Source organism: Anomaloglossus baeobatrachus, chromosome 4 (assembly GCF_048569485.1).
Source record: "Anomaloglossus baeobatrachus isolate aAnoBae1 chromosome 4, aAnoBae1.hap1, whole genome shotgun sequence".
Lineage (NCBI taxonomy): Eukaryota > Metazoa > Chordata > Amphibia > Anura > Aromobatidae > Anomaloglossus > Anomaloglossus baeobatrachus.
Genome location: NC_134356.1, coordinates 472,851,627 through 472,877,776, shown reverse-complemented (window position 1 = coordinate 472,877,776; position 26,150 = coordinate 472,851,627). Strand labels below are relative to the sequence as shown.

General features: G+C 43.7%; 1 protein-coding gene across 1 annotated transcript in view; it reads right to left on the bottom strand.

Moving 5' to 3' along the window:
* The window catches only part of THSD4 (thrombospondin type 1 domain containing 4), a 1,079,410-nt gene that overhangs the window by 537,807 nt on the left and 515,453 nt on the right, over positions 1-26,150 (bottom strand). Inside the window, exon 7 of the mRNA XM_075345712.1 lies at positions 9,718-9,851. Coding sequence (XP_075201827.1) covers positions 9,718-9,851 — 134 coding nt within the window. The remainder of the gene's footprint in view (positions 1-9,717; positions 9,852-26,150) is intronic.

Genomic DNA, 26,150 nt, shown 5'->3' with positions numbered 1-26,150 from the left:
GGATGGCTTTGTATGTCATGGTTAAAGTTTTGAACTGGAGTCTTTGGGCAATGGGAAGTCAGTGAAGGGATTGGCAGAGTAGCGAGGCTGGGGAAAAGCAAGGAGAGAGGTGGATTAAGCTGGCCGCATAGTTTAGGATAGATTGGAGGGGTGCAAGAGTGTTGGAAGGGAGGCCAGAGAGCAGGAGGTTGCAGTAGTCAAGGTGGGAGATTATGAGGGCATGTACAAATGTTTTTGCTAATTTATAGTTAAGGAAAGCACAGATCCTTCCCATTAAAATGTTTTCATACTATAGAATCACAGACATTGCCTTTTCCTAAATCTCCTCAGACTTTCCAACCAAACATTCAGTGTCACCGACACAACCTCCTCCTCTTACCCATTATTGCTTTCCCTCAAGGGACTCCTGTCTCTCTCTATACTACAGTACATATACTTTGACATGAGATAACTTATCTCATGGAATTTAGCATCAGTTTTATGCAGATTTAAAAGGATTATCCAGGAATAGTAGATAGTTAAATAAAATCAATATTTTGGGTAACTAACCTTTGCCTACCAAACAACATTAATTCTTCTAGGTACATTTGCACATAGTTTTTGAAGGAACTCTGCACAGAGGTTGCTCCAAACATCTTGTTGAACCAACCACACATCTTCTGTGGATATAAGCTTGTGGAATTCCTTCTGTCTCTTTATGTCATCCCACACAGACTCAATGATGTTGAGGTCAGTGCTCTATGGTGGGCATATCATCACTTTCAGGACTCCTTGTTTCTCTGAAGATTGTTGCCAATGATATTAGCTCTCATTACTATACCACTCTTCAGATCTTAAGTGAACAAGCTGCTTTTGATCAGAAACAAATATTTCAAATATTAGCTAAATAGTTTAGATCCCTTGCTGCCATTTTTTCTGCCCCCCTTCCCCCCATACCCTCCCAGTTCCTTTGTTTTGTGCATAGCTGAATCGCCTGGCTTTCTCTCCATGTGAAAGGTTTGGCTTTTTGGCCATAATTCTTCCATGAAAACAACTTCTGGCCAGAATTGTCCAAACAGTAGAATGCAGCAGGGTCCCACTGGTTGCTCCTAGTTCGGAAGTTAAGGCACGGCTGAGCATCTTCCAATTTCTAAGTGAAGTAAGCATGATATGTCTTTCATCTGCTACACAAAGTTTCCCTTACCAGCTACTTTGTCTATGGTCCTCAATGTTGCCCATTTCTTTGGTCTTCCTCCAAAGAAATTGAACAGCACATCTTTAAATCCCAGTAAGTTTTGAAATCTTTGCAAAAAGAAACTTTACTAATTTAGTATAACTACCTATATGTAATATAATAATATACATTTATGGCTTTGTTGATATTGGCACCATTATAACTAAATTTTTGTTTCGCTATGGGAACAAAAAAAATAAAAATAATGGCAGTGACAGGACCCACATGTGACAGAGGCAAATGTCAGGTTTAGAAAATATAAACTATAGGAGTTTAGGGAAAAAAAAAGTAGTAAAATGTTATAATAAAGGAAATAGAGGTAAAAGCAACAACATGTCACACTCACTATGTATTCATGCCCACTTTTTTTTTATAGATTTCATTAGATATTTCCACTGTTTGCACATTTAATCTAGATACCATATCATATGGGTAATTCCAACAATTCCTCACTTGGATGTAAACATAGGTCAATAAATAATGGTTGTGATTGACAAATAGCTCATATTAGTGCAACATACATTTACTATACAAAAGGCCAAAATGTGGAAATGCAGAAATTTAGCATGTGCTAGAGATTTTGTTAGCGTTTCTCACTGACATTCACAGAAATTACAATGCCCTTTTAGAAAAAAATTCTGGTATGACAGATGAAGGAGTTTGAATTAATAAATGTTTTGGGAAAGCACAGTATCACAAACACTATAAAGGGGTTCAAAATATATTCACATATAATGCTACAATGGACATTCACATGTTTTTAGGCCTGATGATAGGTGCAGATCAAGGAAAGGATTAAACGCCGCGCTGCCATAGAAGAAAATCCAAAACCAAATGGACGGGAATCATGATCTTTATTTGTCTATGCCTACGCGTTTCACAGATTAATCTACTTTTTCAGGACCAAAAATCACAATGTGCTTTTTGATGCAATTTTTGGTCCTGAAGAAGGAGAATAATCTGTGAAACATTTAGTCAAATAAAGATCATGATTCATATCTATTTGGTCTTGAATTTTCTTTTATTACTGTGTAGAAATCCTAAAATTCAATATCGATCCTTTAACGAGCGTGGCCGTATGACTTAAGATAAAAGCCAAACCAGAATCTCAATTTGCAGACATGGTGTTTTGGGGTAGTGCTCCATATCAATGCAAAAGTATGAGATCTGATTTGGCTATAGGAGAAGGTTATGACTGGTATCAAAAGGGTAACGAATCTCCTTGTTTAGAGTGACACACTAGCATGCCTGAGTGAGGAGGCTTATGAGCCATATAATGCTCCAAATACATTTCCAACTGACATTTTATCTTTAGTCTATGGCTCAGTATGATTGTAGTGATACAAAATTTACACAGGTTTTGTTTTTTCTTATTTTTTGTACAATAAAATTAATTAAAACAAAAAATTTGTTTGTGCACCATATTCTGAGACTATTTTTTCCATCAACAGAGCTGTGTGAGGGCTTATTCTTCAGGACGAGTTGATGTGTTTACTTGTTATCTTTTTCGGGTACGTGTGACTTTAATTTTAGAACTTTCTGTTTTATTTTTCTGCTATGGAGGAATGAAAAACAGCAATCCCTTTGTCTGTCTAATCGCTTAGCTACTACAGTTAATATTGAACACAGCAGCTAAAGGCTTAAACTGAAAATTGTTCTCACCAGTCCCCGCAGTTTCAGTAAAATCCCATCTCTGTCCATCAGTCAGGCTTCTGCTGCTAATCATTTGGGCATAAAGGGTTCCGAACCCGCCCAATAAATATAATGGGACAGATGACGAATATATTGGAAGAGACGACCGATATATCGAGACAGATGATAGATATATCTCTCATGGTAAGTTAAGATTTAAGTACTGAATATTGAATAATATCAATACATAAACAATACAGATTTACAGCATCAAAAAAAATTGTACAAATATCAAATAAAATTATGATTAACATGAATAGAATTAAAACAAAATATCTAATGAGTGTAACAGGCAGGTCAAATCCAACACTACTTGCCAGAACTCCCTAAAACTACTGGGCTTCCTTCTAACAGTATTGTATATTCATAGAGAGTGTACGGGCAGCTAGGAAATTATTTTCACATTGTATAATAATTGTGTTTTTTTTTATTAATGGTTGGAATATTTTTTAGCTGATGCTAAATAAAGGTTTAAAAGCCAATATGGCTTTGTTTACACCTGTGTTGCGGATTTCATTTATGACCGAAGCCATATTTCTGGTGCGGATCCGTGGCACAACAAGATAATACAATACAAGACAGACTACATTGAGTTTAAATAGGATTCATTATATTCTCCAGAACTTTCCATTCACAGGGACAATAGTCCTGTATGCAAAAGAACCTGCTAGAAATGGAGCTCTGACAAATGTGAATAGAGCCTAAGATGCAACTCTGGTCCATGGATGTAGACAAGTGATTCTGTTGGTCATATGATCCCTGGCTGAGAATCTCCTCCTTTCTGTGATGTCATGTTAGATTTTCCCTCATTTTCAGGCTCTGAAAACTGATGTGTGGGAGGAGTTTGCCACATACAAGTGGGCAGGGCTTAACACAAGATGGGTGGGATTGCATTTAGCAGAGATTACTCAGTTTTTTGCATATGTTGCTGCTGCAGACACAGCTCTCCGTGGAATCAGTATATATTAAGCAGTGTATGTATTGATGTACTGTATATATGTGAAGCCCCACAGGTGTTGTGTCGGTGCATTACCTTCAGGGACTCCACTCAGCTGGATCTGGTCACAGGTAGGAGATCTTCTTCTTGTCGTGACGCCACTCTCAGTATTGCGGCCAATAGGGACCGCCACTGCAGGTTGAGGGGCGCCTGGGGCTGATGGTGAGTGCAGTTAGTTGGAATAGCCTCCTGAGAGTGAGGCAAGCCCCAGGGCCCTGTGTAGGTGCGTAGTACCACAAGGCGCAGAATAACTCCACACAGGCAGAATGTCTTTCAGGGTTTTTACTCACTTCAGGTGGCAGGGTGAGTAACCCGGGCGTAGCTGGGATGAACCAGATGGGAACCAGGTGTCCTTCAGGCTGACTTGTGAGGGTGACTACTAACTCGCCTTCCTTAGCCCTTGGTGGTTTGGGGTAACCCCGACTTTGAGTCCCTATGGGGGTCACCCAGGGAAGTTGCTGAAGCCTCTCTCCCCTTCGTTTGCCGTTTGCTTGTCACCTGGACCAGGCCACTCCAGCTGCTTGCCTCCTGTGACCTATGGGCCCTAACTGTGGCTACGTGGCTGCGGCTTTTGTGGTGTTGTGGCGTGGGCTTTGAGAGCCCCACACCGGCAGGTTTAGCAAAAGAAAGCTGGATCTATCTCCGCTTCGGGATCTGCCGCCCGTTTGGGCCTGGTACTCTCCAGCAGTCTCCTTACTTCCCACTCCGTGCTCTTCTCTCTAGCTGAGATGGGTTTCGGGTAGCACTCCTAGTTGACCGTTCTCCCCCGTCGGTAGCCACTGCGCGGACGCTGTCAGACTACAGCAGCCCAGGGGAAGGGGTCAGCTCTCCTCAGAGCTCCCTGGACTCTGCTCTGAACCGGCTCACATCTGGGACCTTCACTGCTGCTCCTGTCAGAGCTCCACTTCATGCTCCTCACTCCTCCACACTCTGCTGCAGACTCTAGACTGTTTACTCCTCCTTCTCTTTTCCCTTTTGTGCCTGCCTACGCCACCTAGCAACCAGACTCTCTTACCACACCCCTTGAGAGGAGATGGAGGCTTTTGGCCCCCTCCACTATTCCAGTGAAGGTGAAGGCTTTTCCCCCTCCTGGGATCCCCAGGGGTCCTCTCATGGGTACATGTGTGAGACCTGATCACTATGCGCCTGTGTTCCACACCCCGGTCAGCCTTCTGGATTACCTGTATTGTACTGTCCCCAGCATGGGTGCAGTACTCAGTGGTGCCTGACCAGGTCAGGGGCGCCACATTCCCCCTTAGTTATCACCAGCACGTCCTCGGGCTGCAAGACAACATTTTACAATGCATAAAACATTAAAACATGTAAAACATTTTAAAAGCACCAGGTACCATACATCACCACCCTCCACCCACAAGTCCGTTAACCCACCCAAAACCCTCTCACGTTGGCCGCGCCTTCAGCCACTTCTGGCAGGATGTAGAGGCGGCCTCCACAGTTGGTGCTGACCAGGTACCCTCTTTGTGGTGGAGAGCCAGGCCCCATAAACAGGCATGCTCTCTGGTCGCAGGTGAGCCAAGGCCCTATATACGGACGGGCTCCTCCTGGTTGCAGACGAGCCAAGCCCCTAAACAGGCTGACTCTGGTGGTGGTGGTGCCCTCTGGTGTAACTATTTACACTGCGAGAGTTTGTGGCTATAGCCAGTTCATAGCCTTAAGGTTCATTTCTCACATGAGTTTATGTGGGCACATACTTGAACTTTTAAAACGTTGCAAAACAAACTTTCCAACTGGTCAAAACTTGCTTACTTTACTTGAACTTATGCAGACTCCTCTTCACCAGGGCTTGGGCCTGTAGGGCTGCGGCACCTGTTGGTTTCTTGACCTTTTTCCTCATCTGTAGTTGTCTCGTCAGTAGGTCCTTTGTCTTTTCTTTCTTCTTCTTTGGGACATGGCACTACATCTAGCGCATACCACCCTCTTTCTCCTTGATGCATGGTGAACTGTACGGAGTCTCCCATTTTTAAGTTTCTGCCAGGGTGTCCTCTGGGCAGATTAGCTCTGACGTCTCTCCTATTGACAAAAATGCCTTCTTTGATACCAGGTGCTACGATGAACCCGTATCCTGACTTGAGGCTGAAGTCCTCCACTACTCCTCTGCAAAGGGGTCCTCGGACCTGTGCTTTGGCTCTTCTCAGGAACCTTTTTTCTTGTAGGTCTCTGGCCGTGATGTCATCTCTCTGCTCTGGGGATGGCGGTGCAGGGAAAGACTGGGTTCTACTGCGGCGCTGTATCTTGCGGGTTGGATTCTGCGAGGTGCAGCTTACAAGCTCCCAGGTGAGGCTTTGGGGCAGATCTTCCTCAGCAGAAGGTGTCAGGTCTTCTTCATCCCAGCGGGAATACGGCAGCATCTCTGGCTCGGGGTATGGATCCGCTGCTGATGGCTCCTGAGTCAGCTCCTCAGCTTCCTGGCCTCCCCTCCCCCTTAGTTCTTCTTGGCACTCCTTTGGTGGCAGTGCTGGGGATGGGCTTTCTTCAGCAGGCCCAGGCGGGGGACTCTTTGGCGTGGTTGCTGCAGGGATTGCTGGAATCCTCTTGGGGGTATGCGGAGGGAGCATGTACCGGTCCACCAACCATTGTGGAAACTTGGCTTCCATGTCAGCCTTTAGCTGCCAGTATGCGGGGTCCTCCCCCAGCGTGGGCTTTCCAGCAGGGACCTCTTTGGACTGGGGAGCGGTGTCTGCTCTGGCCTTGCAGGCCGGGGTAAATGGTGATGCAATCTCTTGGCGGGCCGCGCCTGGCATGGTGGCGGCCTGGTCTTGGCGGGCCGCGCCCTGTATGGCGGCGGCCTGGTCTTGGCGGGCCGCGCCTTGTATGGCGGCGGCCTGGATCGGCATCGCAGCTGCGATGGGATCTGTGCAGGCTGGGCTGGGCGTCGCTGCAGGGACCGGGTCTTGGTGGGCCGAGCAGGGCATCGCTGCGGCGGCCGGGGCTTGGCGGGCCGAGCAGGGCATCGCTGCGGCGGCCGGGGCTTGGCGGGCCGAGCAGGGCATCGCTGCGGCGGCCGGGTCTTGGCGGGCCGAGCAGGGCATCGCTGCGGCGGCCGGGTCTTGGCGGGCCGAGCAGGGCATCGCTGCGGCGGCCGGGGCTTGGCGGGCCGCGCAGGGCATCGCTGCGGCGGCCTGGGCTTGGCGGGCCGCACCTGGCGTGGCTGCGGCCTGGCTCAGCGTCGCCGCGCCGGGCGCCTCTTCAGGGACCGCGGGCGTGGCAGCAGGGGTCGGGGCATCCGGGCCGGCAGGGGTAATACTGGACTCACCCATCGGTGGCAGCATCGGGGTCTGAGTCGTCGCCGTCCGGTCTGGCACTCGTCGTGCGGTTCCCCTCTCATAGGCCTGAACCGCGGCAGCCATCTCCAGAAGTTCCATGCGTTCTTCCCTGATCTGCTCCACGACCCGGGTCTCCAGTCGGTCGCAGAACTGGGCCAGCTCCCGATACCACCAGGCAGCGGAGCCCGGTTCTGGGTTTCTGCGGTCAGACGCCATTTCTTCTGCGCCCTCTTCTGCACGATTTCCCAGCAGTGGACTCGCCGTTGCCTCTAGTAGCAAGCTGTTCAGTTTCCGCTCTGCCTCTTTCAGCAGCTCCTCTCCCAGCAGCAGGCTTCTGGCTCCCTTTCTGTCCCGACGTCTCTGGACGCTTCCGCTCTCTTCACAAGCGAGGTCAGAACTCTGCAGGGGATCTCTGGGTAGCCACACCTCTTCGTGGGCGGTAACTTCTTCCAGCGCGGGCTGCTGTTGTTTTTCAGCGCGCTTTTCATGGTGGCAATATGGCGGCGCTTCCAATTTTTCAAGCGGACCGCCCAGGCACATGGTCACCTGTCTCAACAGGTCTAGTCCTTATCCTGTTCGTGACGCCAGATGTGAAGCCCCACAGGTGTTGTGTCGGTGCATTACCTTCAGGGACTCCACTCAGCTGGATCTGGTCACAGGTAGGAGATCTTCTTCTTGTCGTGACGCCACTCTCAGTATTGCGGCCAATAGGGACCGCCACTGCAGGTTGAGGGGCGCCTGGGGCTGATGGTGAGTGCAGTTAGTTGGAATAGCCTCCTGAGAGTGAGGCAAGCCCCAGGGCCCTGTGTAGGTGCGTAGTACCACAAGGCGCAGAATAACTCCACACAGGCAGAATGTCTTTCAGGGTTTTTACTCACTTCAGGTGGCAGGGTGAGTAACCCGGGCGTAGCTGGGATGAACCAGATGGGAACCAGGTGTCCTTCAGGCTGACTTGTGAGGGTGACTACTAACTCGCCTTCCTTAGCCCTTGGTGGTTTGGGGTAACCCCGACTTTGAGTCCCTATGGGGGTCACCCAGGGAAGTTGCTGAAGCCTCTCTCCCCTTCGTTTGCCGTTTGCTTGTCGCCTGGACCAGGCCACTCCAGCTGCTTGCCTCCTGTGACCTATGGGCCCTAACTGTGGCTACGTGGCTGCGGCTTTTGTGGTGTTGTGGCGTGGGCTTTGAGAGCCCCACACCGGCAGGTTTAGCAAAAGAAAGCTGGATCTATCTCCGCTTCGGGATCTGCCGCCCGTTTGGGCCTGGTACTCTCCAGCAGTCTCCTTACTTCCCACTCCGTGCTCTTCTCTCTAGCTGAGATGGGTTTCGGGTAGCACTCCTAGTTGACCGTTCTCCCCCGTCGGTAGCCACTGCGCGGACGCTGTCAGACTACAGCAGCCCAGGGGAAGGGGTCAGCTCTCCTCAGAGCTCCCTGGACTCTGCTCTGAACCGGCTCACATCTGGGACCTTCACTGCTGCTCCTGTCAGAGCTCCACTTCATGCTCCTCACTCCTCCACACTCTGCTGCAGACTCTAGACTGTTTACTCCTCCTTCTCTTTTCCCTTTTGTGCCTGCCTACGCCACCTAGCAACCAGACTCTCTTACCACACCCCTTGAGAGGAGATGGAGGCTTTTGGCCCCCTCCACTATTCCAGTGAAGGTGAAGGCTTTTCCCCCTCCTGGGATCCCCAGGGGTCCTCTCATGGGTACATGTGTGAGACCTGATCACTATGCGCCTGTGTTCCACACCCCGGTCAGCCTTCTGGATTACCTGTATTGTACTGTCCCCAGCATGGGTGCAGTACTCAGTGGTGCCTGACCAGGTCAGGGGCGCCACATATACATGCTGCTGTATTCCCTTTAGAATGTGAATACATTCAGATCTCTGCACATCCATTGATGAATCCAATCATCCATGTCAGTAAGTAGGACTAGGTGATAATCTTTATTTTCCAGGCTGGTGTAATGGTGCTTTGTGTATTACTTCTATTCCCTGCAGAGTCCTGTACAGGAGATTGTGCTGGGCCTGGGTGTGACTCTAGGGGAGGAGTGGGAGGGGAGTAGGCGGAGTTACATCAGTGCTCACTGATGGCTTGCAGCCCAACACAAGGATTGATGGGAAACATAGGAAGAAGAAAGCAGAGGATTCTGAAATGGACGCAATCATAACAGAGCTGGCGCCAGGGCAAAGGGAGTGAAGTAAAAAACAATAAGAAACTTGGCAGTAAAGATATATGGGGTTATTTAGGATCTTAAGTATTTATGGCAACACCAGTAACTGAGTCAGGGTCATGGACAACCACTTTAATGCCCAAATTGACAGTGCTAGGAAATGAAGCCACAATGATGTAGCTTTAGGTAATTTATAACTATAGAATAATATGTGCCTCTTACATCAACCCCATAAAGGATCACTTATAACTTACAACAATGCCCATTTGAATAGGCTACAGTCCAGAAAGAAAAATCTTTAACAATAAATTACAAACATAGGAAGTTCTCAGCGTAATAAATAGAATAAATTCTCACTTACTTTGCACTGGCCGGATACACACACTGCCGTCCCGTTGTGGTCACACGCTGTTCCATCTATCACTTTTTCAGCTTGCCTTACGTAGAATCTGTAGCCCATCGCCCGACATGTCAGCTCACACTTCAGAGTGTTTCCTAGAAAATGAAATCAGATCCTTTAACTGAAGAGTAGAAAGATTTCTTGAAGGTAAATGTTAGAGTAATGTCAGGAGACACAATGAAGGCAGAGCGTGGCAGTGATGCTAAGTTAGCCATGTGCCGCAGCTAAGCCATGCCAACAGATTTATAGATTATCAATGTGGCCTCCTTAGAAATGCAAGAGGAGCCAAATGAAGACAAAGTGGCCCAATACTTTCCTTCAACAGTTACTATTATGTTTTAGTAATGTCACAACCCTAGAGATATGCTATCAATATCTCTCCAGAGAAAATCCCTAAATTCCATCCATTACATGGTCTAATGTTAGATTGAAACAAATGTACAGATATTAAAATAATGAGCAGAGTGTTTTATAATCTTGTACAAACTAAAAGTAGAGAGGTTGCCCATAGCTCTGAATCAGGCAGCAGGTCTCATTTCAAGATCTGTTTGCGCTCAGTTGATAGAAATCTTCTTGATTCCAGATGTGACCCATTCCTAATCTTGAATTTGGTAATGACTCCAATTTGTCACAAACAAATCCAGTCCAATATCATGAAATGGTTGTAAAAGCCTTGACAGGCTGCAATGCACATCACAACCACTGGGTGGCCACATAGTAACATTCTTTATATACTTCTCGATACAGGTAAAATATATCCTTGTACAGTGTTAGCCAGTAGAGATAGTTTTCAGTTAGCCATTAAAAGGAGGACTTCAGTTCTTTTAAACAATTTTTATGTACTTTTCAACATTGAAATTATGGCACAAAGAAAAAAACGTCATCAAGAAGGAAAAGTCGTAGAATTATGGAAATTACGAGATGGATAGGAATGTTGATGATATGCAAAAAAAGAAAACATGGAAAATAGATTTTCAAAACATCTTGAGCTAATCAGTATCAAGTATGAGTGCCACATGCAGAAATACAGGCAATTACACACTTTTCCTTTAATGAGGTTGTCAATGGTTGTTTGAAGAATGTTCTGTCACGGTGAATGAACTTGGTAGTACTCAAGAGAAATTGTACAACAAATTGTATGGTGAATTTTCTTTTATTGCCCTTGAGAAAATGCTAAATTTGGGGCAAAAATAACATTTTTGTGGTGAAAAAAAGAAAAATAGTCATCCTTTCTTTCCACATTGCTTTAGGTCCTGTGAAGTAGCTAAATGGTTCATAAACTTCTTGGATATGGTTTTGAGCAGTGTGAGGGGTGCAGTTTTTAGAATGGGGTCACTTTTGCGTGTTTTCTGTCACCTCGGTCTCTCAAAGTTACCTCAAATTGATGTGGTCCCTAAAAAATATTTTTGCTGCAAAAAGGAGAAATTGCTGATGAACTTTGACCCCTTCTAACTTCCTAACAAAAAAAAATTATGTTTCAAAAATTGTGCCGATGTAAAGCAGACATGTGGGAAATGTTATTTAGTAACTATTTTGTGTGGCAAAACTCTCTGGTCTGGTTTAAGGGCTTAAAAATTAAAAGTTTGAAAATTGCAAAATTTTAGCTAAGTTTCCAATATTTTCACAAATAAACGCAAAAAGTATTGTCTTAAATTTATCACTATGATAAAGTACAATATGTCACGATAAAACAGTCTCAGAATCACTGGGATTTGTTAAAGTGTTCCAGAGTTATAACCTTATATAATGACACTGGTCAGAATTGTAAAAAATGGCCGGGTCAAGAAGGTGTAAATAGGCTGGGGGGAATGAAGGGTTTAAACAGTAAATCAATATTTTCTTGCTTGGTAATCTGTAATATCTAGTAGACACTAAGAACATAGGAATGCCTCCATGTTTGCACCCAGAAATTCCCATGTGTGGAACTTTCTCTTTAATTCTAATTCTTCACTAGGGGTCACTAAAGGTCCAGTCACACTAAACAACTTACCAGCAATCCCAACAACGATAGGGATCGCTGGTAAGTTGCTAGGAGGTTGCTGGTGAGATGTCACACTGCGACACTCCAGCGATCCCACCAGCAACCTGACCTGGCAGGGATCGCTGGAGCGTGGCTACACGAGTTGCTGGTGAGCTCACCAGCAACCAGTGACCAGCCCCCAGCGCCGTGTGGAAGATGCTGCGCTTGGTAACTAAGGTAAATATCGGGTAACCAACCCGATATTTACCTTGGTTACCAGCGCACGCAGCTACACGTGCAGAGAGCAGGGAGCAGCGCACACTGAGCGCTGGCTCCCTGCTCTCCTAGTACAGCACACATCGGGTTAATTACCCGATGTGTGCTGCAGCTACATGTGCACAGAGCAGGGAGCAGCGCACACTGCTTAGCGCTGGCTCCCTGCTCTCCTAGTATAGCACACATGGGGTTAATTACCCGATGTGTTCTGCAGCTACATGTGCACAGAGCAGGGAGCAGCGCACACTGAGCGCTGGCTCCTTGCTCTCCTAGTTACAGCACACATCGGGTTAATTAACCCGATGGGTCCTGCAGCTACATGTGCACAGAGCAGGAGCCGGCACTGACAGTGAGAGCGGCGGAGGCTGGTATCAAAGGTAAATATCGGGTAACCAAGGACAGGGCTTCTTGGTTACCCGATGTTTACATTGGTTACCAGCCTCCGCAGAAGCCGGCTCCTGCTGCCTGCACATTTAGTTGTTGCTGTCTCGCTGTCACACACAGCGATCTGTGCTTCACAGCGGGACAGCAACAACTAAAAAATGGCCCAGGACATTCAGCAACAACCAACGACCTCACAGCAGGGGCCAGGTTGTTGCTGGATGTCACACACAGCAACATCGCTAGCAACGTCACAAAAGTTGTTCGTTAGCAGCGATGTTGCTAGCGATGTTGCTTAGTGTGACGGGGCCTTTACTTGAGTTCACAAATAATGAAGTTCTGATTATCTAAGTCATGTCTACACAGGACATTGATCTAATCATATTTCACCATCATCCTAAATAAGCTTAGTCAGGTATGAAAAGACTTGATGACTGATTTATTAGCATGTCAATCATAGCAAGTCCAGAAAAACACAAGGAACCGATTATGATTGCTCTACTTACAGGATTAAACAAGTGGGAAAAGTACTCTCCAGCGCTCATGATTAGGATACTCTGATGTGTTGCCAGCTAATAATCTGCATCATTGTCTCATTGTCAATGTGTAATCAGCAACATATTATACATATATACTGTGTGCCTATGACAAGGTCTAAAGAATTCAAAAAAAGCGTCCCCATAATAACCACATCCCCTCCGGCATATCCTTGTACTACGCAGAACACATTGTTTAGTTTTGAGCAGCTGATATAAGAGAAGAGGAGATAAAATACAGCTTTATGGTTTGCTCATACTGGCGATTATTGCCTCTTCCAAGAGAATCGGATGTTATATGTGAATGACACTCGCCTGAAACTGCTCCAAGCGTGAACCGAGTGTCATTTGAGGAAAGGATGGAGAACTTAATTTCCCCATCTTCTCCATTGTCTGTGTCACCATTATTAGGACTGCAATTCTTTGCGCACCAATGATATATGCTGCCAATCACAGCATGGAGCAATTTTGTTTGTCACGCCGGTCAACAATATCCCATAGTATAACATTGGAACGAGTGCTATCCGATAAATTATCAGATAGCACTCATCCAAGTTATACATTAGTGTGACCGAGCCCTTAAAGTGAATCGGTCACTAGATTTCAAAATACAAACATTATTAACCCTTTTCACCGCCCGTCGATTTTCCATTTTTCGTTTTCGATCTTCCTTCCCCTTTTTCCAAAAGCCATAACTTTTTTATTTTTCCGTCAATATAGGCTATTAGCCGCACATGTTTGCTGATCATAATCAGCAGACATGTGCAGGGATCCCGCAGTAAGCAGGGAAAGGCAAGCTAGAACATATGTATACACCCTAGGTCGTGAAGTGGTTAAACAAAAAAACATACACCATGTAGATGCCAATGAAGACACTATCTATTTGCCATTCTCACACATAGGTTGATTGTGCTGTCAGAGATTGACAGCGCAAGCTAAGGATCCACCAGCACCTGTTAGTTGCATGTCCGCTGATCAGCAGACATGTGAGGGGAAGAATACAGGCTCGCCGCGCTAGCTCACGGTAACCGGTGGAAGCGACCCAGGATGAACATATATGTCCTAGGTTGTGAAGGGTTAAATAGATTTCTTAGACCTCAATAGATTGGTGTACTTACTTTGAAAATTTGTATCAGAATGGCTGTATAATCCGGATATTAAAATTAATTTTTTTTGGCGTTCAGCGCAATAAAAAGTTCATACAAGCCTATAAAAAATTGTCCGAGTTTCATCCATAAAACTCTAAGGAATTTTTTCTCATTTGTGATCCGTTTCTATACCGCAGCAGTTTTAAGCCCTCATACAGTTCCCAATGACTCTATTGTGCATACCCAAAATCACTAGAATGGGCGAGTTTTTTTTCTGATTTACGGAAGAAACTAGGGCATGGAGGAATTTTTTTTTTCACACGTCATTTTGTGAGAAAAAAAATCGCTCATCTGCACTACTGCATTGAATAATATTGATCTAATTGGTGTCCGTTTTTTCACTGACAACACTTGGACTGAAAATATGGCTGTGTGACGTTAGCTTTAGAGGGACAAAGCTCATGAGGACAAGTGAATTCAGTGACAGTAGCTGTAACTGGTAACTGATAGGAGATCTCAGCCGCAGGACAGATGGCAATTAGGCTTGATGTGTGGAGAATTTTTATTTATTTTACTCCCTTCTATAGTGTCATTTATTCTACAGTGCTTTACAGAAGAGATCATCACTGTCACCATTGGGGCTCACAATCTATATTCCCTGTTGGTATGTCTTTGGAGTGTGGGAGCAAACCTGAGTACAACACACAAACACGGGGAAAACATACAAACTCCTCGTAGATGTTGTCCTTGGTGGGATTTGAACCCAGGACCCCAGCGCTGCAAGACTGCAGTGCTAACCACTGAGCCAAAGTGCTGCCGGTGACATACCCAAGTAAGTGCACTGACTTCTTCAGGTCTAATAGATCTATTTAATAATGTCTGCAGTTTGCAACATGAACTTTGGTGACAAATCTTTTTTTACAGTGATTTTTCAGGACCAAAATATTGATGGCCGGTAGCCATAAATGGGGCTTCATTTCATGGACTTAACTTTTTTATCTTGTTCTAACAGGGGATCTTCTTACATGAAGTACAATATTTTTAGTGAGTTACATCAAAATTGTCATAATTGTACCAAAAAAACAGAAGTATAACAGAATCACAAGTAACCTCTGGGAGGGTTGAGATTTTAGAAGTTGAAAAAGTTAAAATTCACAATATCTGAACTTAAACTAATTTTTTTGTATGTCACCCCTAAAAGCCACCAAACATTCAACTGATATGTACATTAGCATCCTCCAGATTGTGAACCTGTGCAAAAAAATAGTATACAAGCAAAATGTCGTGGAACCAAAACTTCTGTGGCTCATATTTCAGTTAAGTAACTTGGCCACTAGATGTCACTACTCTACCTTTTACAGCAGCAAAAACTGGTTGAGCTATAGAATGAAGATGGAATGAAGAGATATCTTATTTTGGAAGATCCAAAAATTGTTTAAAAGAACTGAGAGTCCTCAGTTCTTTTAAACAAATTTTTTTTTATCTCTACTGGCTAACACGGTACAAAGATATATTTTACTTGTTTGGAAGATCCACACTTTTTTAGATGGTAAAACTGATTTACCAGATTTGCAGTAAATCAGAGTAATATGTGATCTGCACATATGATTGTACATTTTAATTTCCATTGATGCAATTTAAATAAAATCCACTTGACAATATTATTTGCTCGAAAATACGGTCCTCAAATAGATTGTAAGAAATCTTGTGAAAATATCCCAGATGCACGAGAGCTGAACCAAGCAGGAAAAAAGAAGTGGAGGTATATTAGTAAGTAAAAATACATACAGAGAATAAAATACAGTCATGGCCGAAACGGCCAAATACACCAACAGAAATAAACATGTGTATAACAAAATGTGTAATTGCATTAATTTTCTGGGAGAAAAACTTCATTTTCTGGAACAATTTCAAGGGTGCCAACACTTTCAGCCATGACTGTAAGTATTGAACATATCACCAATTTTCTAAGTAAATATATTTCTAAAGTTGCTATTGACAAAAACGTCTCACCTGATGAAAGCAATCCTGCCACTTAGTGAAAAAATATATCAGCTGGTTAAACTGATGGCCTATAAAAAGGTGTCTCATTAGCAAGATGGCACACAAGAAACATCTCATGATCAGTAAAACCAGCGAGCTGTCTCAAGACTTGCTGTAAATTTACAAGCACTGACGCAAACACTTCAAGAATCAAAATGCTATATATGTAGAGTTAACAGTATTTTACTTTAGTTTGAAAGATCAAAATTTGAACAAACTGTTTCTAACACTAGAATAAAACAGCACCTTGACCGAGAATATGTAAATCCAGATGAAAGCTTATATTGTTAATGTGACGCCCCTGGACTAGTCAGGTCATCACAGGGTACTGCACGCTCTTTATCTCCCAATGCAGGACTCAACCCCCATGGTTCTGGGTCTCCATCTTGCAGTACTGCCTCCATCAGCATTTACAAATCCTGGTGACACTTCGTACCACACTCTGTCAGTCACACCAGTAGGCTGCTGAGCTGGAATAGAGCCGCCCACCTGGGGGTCAGGCAGGAAGGTGGGAAGTGACAAGTGAGTCGGCTCCAGGGGAGCAAAGAGAGAAGAGTGTTAGCCCTTGAGCTGTGAGGAGCTCGGAGGAAGCTGGGAGTTGGAACTCCAAGGGGAGAAACAGACTAGGTCACAGACCGTGGTCTGGAAATGGAGGAGTCGGAGACCCGGTTGCGGGAGATTGGGACCGGGTGCTTGGCTAGTCTTGGAGGATAGCCAGCAGCCGCAGTTCAATAGCCTGGCTGGGACCGAAGGCACGTTGGGGTACATGGACCCTAGGTCGGGGAGAAGCTTCAAGCAACCCGGCAATTAACCTGCGGAGGACAGGGCCTATATGGTCTGTTCCCACGAAGCTCAGAGATCGGGGGCACTAGCGCAAAGAGGGGTATATGGATTTCCAAGTAAAGCAGCCAACTGAAATCCCAAGCTTGAGCTCCTGAGAGCAAGCTCCTCTGCTACCATTAGTAGGAGCATGGCCCGGAAAGCTCAAAGCTAACGGGCCACCTGAACACTCTAAAATACAGTGCCAGGAGGCAGGCCACAGACCACCAGGCACACGAACTCCCCCAAGAGGGCAGCGGCACCCAAAGAATTGGTTTACCACATTGTCAGCGTCTGCTTTCGTGCTGAGTGAGTACATGATTAACCCCTGCAACCAGCGAGCCTGCGCTCAACCTGCACCCCAGTCCACCATCCAAAGTCCCTGGGCCTTTCCCTACCCATGGAGGGTAATGTCATCTAGCTGCCCCACTCCATCACCCCGGATACTCCCAACGGTAGTGGCGGTACTCCCTATTACGGCACATCACGGGTGGCGTCATGAACTATCTAACTCCCCTGTAAATAATGCCTCTTTTTACATTTAAGAGTGGCCCCTAGCCCCCGGGTCCGGAGACCATAGAGCCACGAGTAATCACCCCCGGATCCAAGTGGTTCGACCGCTGCAGGGGCGGCACATTAAGAAGTAAGATCAATAAGGCTGATGAAGGATAAACAGATGTCTAGAGGTGTGCATTTCATGGCATATCACCAAAGCCCAGAAAAAGTGTAGATTTTCTGGCGAATTTGCAAAATTTCCTCCAGAAGGTGCCGAATCTTCCCACTCAGAATTTTACCTATGGTGGAGATATTGAAATCTGCAGCCTATCAATTTCTGTTGTAATTTTTTCTACTCTAGATTTCATTCCTTTCAATGTAGAGTAGTAAAATCTGTAGAGAAAAATGAATTTTTCTGTTGTGTGTGGACCCAGCCTTATTCTACACTTTTTTTTGTACAAAACCTAACCTCTATCATATATATAGTTCAGCACAATTAAAGACCTGTTTGTTTTTAAAGTACATCAAATCTGAACTAGATGCCAAATAAAAAAGACCTGCCACTCGCCATAAAAGTTTTTTTTTTTTTTCAACCAGGTATAAAGGCCTCTGTTCTCCTGAATCTTATGTTGTCTTTCTTTTGTTCTTAGGCCTCTCCATTCCTGAGATATGGCCCCATCTTATACGTATATAAATATGTTTTTTAGCCAATAAGGAGTGGCTCTGAACTTTTCTTTATGGGAGTGTCCTTGGAGAATAGTCTCAATTGGCTAAGAAAAAAACCTAAATTTTATATTTACATATAGTAAACATAGGGCACTATATGAGGAAGAATGTTTGCTGGATCCCTCTGGTTCTGTATGTGGTTTCTGTACTGCTCTCTGGTGTCTGAAATCGAGCAGAATGTGGAATTTCATCCATTTCAAAATGGACATAAAATAGGTTTCTTATTATGTAGAAACATTTCCTGGTCACATTAGATGACAAATACATGGGTATTTTTAATCAGCCCTGCAACTTGTTTGCTGCAGTACAGTGTTAGTAGTGTGATACATTTGACTGCATCAGTGGTAAACCTAAAAGGGGTACACAAATATCAGGCAAATGTGATCCCCAGTGAATGCAAGTGCCTAAAGATCCTTATAAACAGCACATGGTAGGTGCGGGCCCTAAATGTCCTTCTATATAGCACATGGCAGGCATGGGCCCTTTTTCACGGGGTTCTTCTCCCATATCACACAATCAACAGAGCAAAAGATGGCTGTACAATCCAAAGAGCATTTATTCCAAGCAAATCAAATGGTCCATAACATAATCCACCATACAGAGGGTAAAATTGTCCAGTAGTGGCATAAATGCCCCCGTCTCTCTGAGAAGTCCCGGCTTCTACCAAAGGATCAATCCTTCTTCCTTCAAGTTCTCAAACAGACTGCCTGAATCTCCCAGGTAAGCAAAAAGGTCTCTAGGCCCACCTCCCCCCACATCCAGGGACGGAAGCGCCTCAAGAGGCTATAACCTTGCAGTATAGGGGGTCATTACTTACAAACAATACAATGTACACAGAAGCAGTACAAATAGTGGACAGTGGACCAGGCTAAAATAGGAATCTGTAAAGCAACATACACCTTCCCCCATATCCCACCATCACATCCTTATACACATCATATGCTAGGCATGGGCCCTAAAGATAAAGCTGTTCACCAAATAGGCTTAGAACAAGGCAAAAAGTAGGAAATGTATAGAGCAGGGACAGCGTAAAGGGGTTGCAGCATTAGATTCCACCATGGGATCCCCACTGATAGGGGGAAACCACGGTGGGAGTATAGCCAATACTACCAGTATCAAGTAGTAGGGAGAAGGCAGCACGACATCCTCCTCCAGACAATGTGGGGGAAGATGTAGTGAAGTCACAACCTAAGTATAAAGGTCAATGCATAAAGATAATACATGGACCAAGGGCTGTAGGGGCACAGAAGAACTTTGTAAACAATTTCTTACCTAAAGTGCAAGTGCAATAAAATAAATCTATTGCACTTGCACTTTAGGTAAGAAATTGTTTACAAAGTTCTTCTGTGCCCCTACAGCCCTTGGTCCATGTATTATCTTTATACTGTGGTTTTATCTCCCACCGTGGTTTCCCCCTATCAGTGGGGATCCCATGGTGGAATCTAATGCTGCAACCCCTTTACGCTGTCCCTGCTCTATACATTTCCTACTTTTTGCCTTGTTCTAAGCCTATTTGGTGAACAGCTTTATCTCCTATAAACATTCATTTTATGATTGATATACCTTTTGGCTGTTCTTACTTGACCATATTCATACTTTGGCATTTTGTCCCTTCCTCATATGGTAGTGTACCACCATATTTTATTAGTCCTGTGTTGTGTATGTCTTAATAAAAGTAACTGTAATTTTTGCAATTTACTCTTGTCCTCATGTGTATTATTATAAATAACATATGGTAGTTGTGGACCTTAAAGTTCCATATAAATAGGATATGCTAGGCGTGTGCCTATAGGGCACTTTACACGCTGCAATCTCGCTAGTGGGATCGCTAGTGAGCGTACCCGCCCCCGTCATTTGTGCGTCACGGGCAAATCGCTGCCCGTGGCGCACTACATCGCTTACACCTGTCACATGGACTTACCTTCCCTGCAACGTCGCTGTGGGCGGAGAACCGCCTCCTTTCTAAGGGGGCGGTTCGTCTGGCGTCAAAACAACGTCACACGGCAGCCGTCCAATAGAAGCGGAGGGGCGGAGATGAGCGGGACGAACATCCCGCCCACCTCCTTCCTTCTTCATTGCGGGCGGCCGCAGGTACGAGGTTGTTCCTCGTTCCTGCGGTCTCACACATAGCGATGTAAGCTGCCGCAAGAACGACAAACAACCTCACTACTGACCAGACAACGATTTTTGGTAAATGAACGACGTGTCACAGACCAACGATTTTAGCCTCTTTTGCGATCGTTTAAGGTCGCTCATAGGCGTTACATGCAACAATGTCGCTAACTACGCCGGATGTGCGTCACACAACACCGTGACCCCGACGATATATCATTAGCGATCACGCAGCGTGTAAATGGCCCTTAACAGTTCTTATAAATAACATATAGTAGGTTTGGGCCCTAGAGTCGAATATAAATAGCATATGGTAGGTGTAGGCTCGAAAGGTCCTAATAAATAGCACATGGTATGCGTGGGCCCTAAAGGTCCTTACAAAATGGCACATGGTATGTGTGGGCATTATTACAATTGTTTTGGTAATGGGGCTCAGTACCTCCAAGTAATCTCTTTGCGTATGTTCATCCAGAGTGATGGGAACTATGCAGACATTGCAGAACAAGGTTTTATGAAGTAAGACAATTTGCACAAATATTTTACATACATTTTTGTCCTATGAGCAATCAGTTTTGGGAAAAATAATCTTGGCAGACAATAAGACTTCTACTAGTAAACGTGGAATGCTTTAAAGTTTCAATGTTATATTAGATTGACCCTTGATCTGCTTATTAAAATGTAGACGGGATAATTTATAGTTTATTCAACAGTATTATATCATCTTTTCCAAGACTCAAAAAAAATAAAGATGTCATTTTACATACATATATGGCCATTTATAGAAAAGTAGTAAGAGGATAAGAGCATTGCGGATTTGTCTGTTAAAATACAGATTTATCTGAGAAACCTCTCAAGTTCTCTAAAATGCCAAAGACTCATACCTGTGCTCCCCACAATTTATATTACAGTCTGCTGCCTAAGTCACATTCAGCACCCGTACATACTCTATGCTACACCCGTACATACTCTATGCTACACCCGTACATACTCTATGCTACACCCGTACATACTCTATGCTACACCCGTACATACTCTATGCTACACCCGTACATACTCTATGCTACACCCGTACATACTCTATGCTACACCCGTACATACTCTATGCTACACCCGTACATACTCTATGCTACACCCGTACATACTCTATGCTACACCCGTACATACTCTATGCTACACCCGTACATACTCTATGCTACACCCGTACATACTCTATGCTACACCCGTACATACTCTATGCTACACCCGTACATACTCTATGCTACACCCGTACATACTCTATACTACACCCGTACATACTCTATACTACACCATACATACTGTACACTACACCTGTACATACTGTATACTACAGCCATACATACTCTATACTACACCAGTACATAGTCTATACTACACCCGTACATACTCTATACTACACCCGTATATACTCTATACTACACTCGTACATACTCTATGCTACACCCGTACATACTCTATGCTACACCCGTACATACTCTATGCTACATCCGTACATAATCTATGCTACACCCGTACATACTCTATGCTACACCCGTACATACTGTATGCTACACACATACATACTCTATACTACACCCGTACATAGTCTATACTACACCCGTACATAGTCAATACTACACCCGTACATAGTCTATACTACACCCGTACATAGTCTATACTACACCCGTACATAGTCTATACTACACCCGTATATACTCTATACTACACCTGTACATACTCTATACTACACTCATACATACTCTATACTGCACCTGTACATACTGTGTAACGCACCTGTACATACTCTATACTGTACCTGTACATATTCTATACTACACTCATAGATATTCTATACTACACCCATACATACTCTATACTACACCCGTACATACGCTATACTACACCCGTACATGCTCTATACTACACCTGTACATACTCTATACTACACCCGTACATACTCTATACTACACCCATACATACTATATACTACACCCGTAAATACTCTATACTACACCCGTATATACTCTATACTACACCTGTACATACCCTATACTACACTCGTACATACTCTATACTGCACCTGTACATACTCTATACTACGCTCGTACATACTCTATACTACGCTCGTACATACTCTATACTACACCACTATATACTGTATACTAAACTCGTATAAACTCTATACTACACCTGTACATTCTCTATACTATACTCGTACATACTCTATACTGCACCTGTACATACTGTGTAATGCACCTGTACACTCTATACTACGCTTGTACATACTATATACTACACCAGTATATACTGTATACTAAACTCATTCATGCTCTATACCACACCCGTACATATACTGTACCACACCCGTACATACTCTATACTACCCTCATACATACTATATACTACACCCATACATACTCTATACTACACCCATAAATACTCTATACTACACCCGTATATACTCTATACTACACCTATACATACTCTATACTACACCCATACATACTCTATACTACACCCGTATATACTCTACACTACACCTGTACATTCTCTATACTACACTCGTACATACTCTATACTACGCTCGTACATACTCTATACTACACCAGTATATACTGTATACTAAACTCGTATATACTCTATATTACACCTGTACATTCTCTATACTATAATCGTACATACTCTATACTGCACCTGTACATACTGTGTAATGCACCTGTACACTCTATACTACGCTTGTACATACTATATACTACACCAGTATATACTGTATACTAAACTCATTCATGCTCTATACCACACCCGTACATATACTGTACCACACCCGTACATACTCTATACTACCCTCATACATACTCTATACTACACCCATACATACTCTATACTACACCCATAAATGCTCTATACTACACCCGTATATACTCTATACTACACCTATACATACTCTATACTACACCCATACATACTCTATACTACACCCGTATATACTCTACACTACACCTGTACATTCTCTATACTACACTAGTACATACTCTATACTGCACCTGTACATACTCTATACTACGCTCGTACATACTCTATACTACGCTCGTACATACTCTATACTACACCAGTATATACTGTATACTAAACTCGTTCATACTCTATACCACACCCGTACATATACTGTACCACACCCATACATACTCTATACTGTACCTGTACATACTCTATACTACCCTCATACATACTCTATACTACACCCGTACATACTCTATACTACACCCGTACATACTGTACACTACACCTGTACATTCTCTACACTACACCTGTACATACTCTATACTGCACCCGTACATACTCTATACTACACCCGTACATACTCTATACTACACCCGTACATACTCTATACTACACCCGTACATACTCTATACTACACCCGTACATACTCTATACTACACCCGTACATTCACTATACTACACTCGTACATACTCTATACTGCACCTGTACATACTCTATACTACGCTCGTACATACTCTATACTACACCCGTACATACTCTACAATACACCTGTACATTCTCTATATTACACTCGTACATACTCTATACTGCACCTGTACATACTCTATACTACACCCGTACATACCCTATACTACACCCGTACATACTCTATACTACACCCGTACATACTCTATACTACACCCATACATACTCTATACTACACCCGTACATACTCTACACTACATCTGTACATTCTCTATATTACACTCGTACATACTCTATACTGCACCTGTACATACTCTATACTACACCAGTATATACTGTATACTAAACTCGTATATACTCTATACTACACCCGTATATACTCTACAATACACCTGTACATTCTCTATACTATACTCGTACATACTCTATACTGCACCTGTACATACTGTGTAATGCACCTGTACACTCTATACTACGCTTGTACATACTCTATACTACACCAGTATATACTGTATACAAAACTCATTCATGCTCTATACCACACCCGTACATATACTGTACCAAACCCGTACATACTCTATACTGTACCCGTACATACTCTATACTACACCCGTACATACTCTATACTACACCCGTACATACTCTATACTACACCCGTACATACTCTATACTACACCCGTACATACTCTATACTACACCCGTACATACTCTATACTACACCCGTACATACTCTATACTACACCCGTACATACTCTATACTACACCCGTACATACTCTATACTACACCCGTACATACTCTATACTACACCCGTACATACTCTATACTACACCCGTACATACTCTATACTACACCCGTACATACTCTATACTACACCCGTACATACTCTATACTACACCCGTACATACTCTACACTACACCTGTACATTCTCTATACTACACTCGTACATACTACTCTATACTGCACCTGTACATACGCTATAATACACCCATACATACTCTATACTACACCCATACATACTCTATACTACACCCATACATACTCTATACTACACCCATAAATACTCTATACTACACCCGTATATACTCTATACTACACCCGTATATACTCTATACTACACCCATACATACTCTATACTACACCCGTATATACTCTACACTACACCTGTACATTCTCTATACTACACTCGTACATACTCTATACTGCACCTGTACATACTCTATACTACACCCGTACATACTCTATACTACACCCGTACATACTCTATACTACACCCGTACATACTCTATACTACACCCGTACATTCACTATACTACACTCGTACATACTCTATACTGCACCTGTACATACTCTATACTACGCTCGTACATACTCTATACTACACCAGTATATACTGTATACAAAACTCATTCATGCTCTATACCACACCCGTACATATACTGTACCAAACCCATACATACTCTATACTGTACCTGTACATACTCTATACTACACCCGTACATACTCTATACTACACCCGTACATACTCTATACTACACCCGTACATACCCTATACTACACCCGTACATACTCTATACTACACCCGTACATACTCTATACTACACCCGTACATACTCTATACTACACCCATACATACTCTATACTACACCCGTACATACTCTACACTACACCTGTACATTCTCTATATTACACTCGTACATACTCTATACTGCACCTGTACATACTCTATACTACACCAGTATATACTGTATACTAAACTCGTATATACTCTATACTACACCCGTATATACTCTACAATACACCTGTACATTCTCTATACTATACTCGTACATACTCTATACTGCACCTGTACATACTGTGTAATGCACCTGTACACTCTATACTACGCTTGTACATACTCTATACTACACCAGTATATACTGTATACAAAACTCATTCATGCTCTATACCACACCCGTACATATACTGTACCAAACCCGTACATACTCTATACTGTACCCGTACATACTCTATACTACACCCGTACATACTCTATACTACACCCGTACATACTCTATACTACACCCGTACATACTCTATACTACACCCGTACATACTCTATACTACACCCGTACATACTCTATACTACACCCATACATACTCTATACTACACCCGTATATATTCTACACTACACCCGTACATACTCTATACTACACCCGTACATACTCTATACTACACCCGTACATACTCTATACTACACCCGTACATACTCTATACTACACCCGTACATACTCTATACTACACCCGTACATACTCTATACTACACCCGTACATACTCTACACTACACCTGTACATTCTCTATACTACACTCGTACATACTACTCTATACTGCACCTGTACATACGCTATAATACACCCATACATACTCTATACTACACCCATACATACTCTATACTACACCCATAAATACTCTATACTACACCCGTATATACTCTATACTACACCCGTATATACT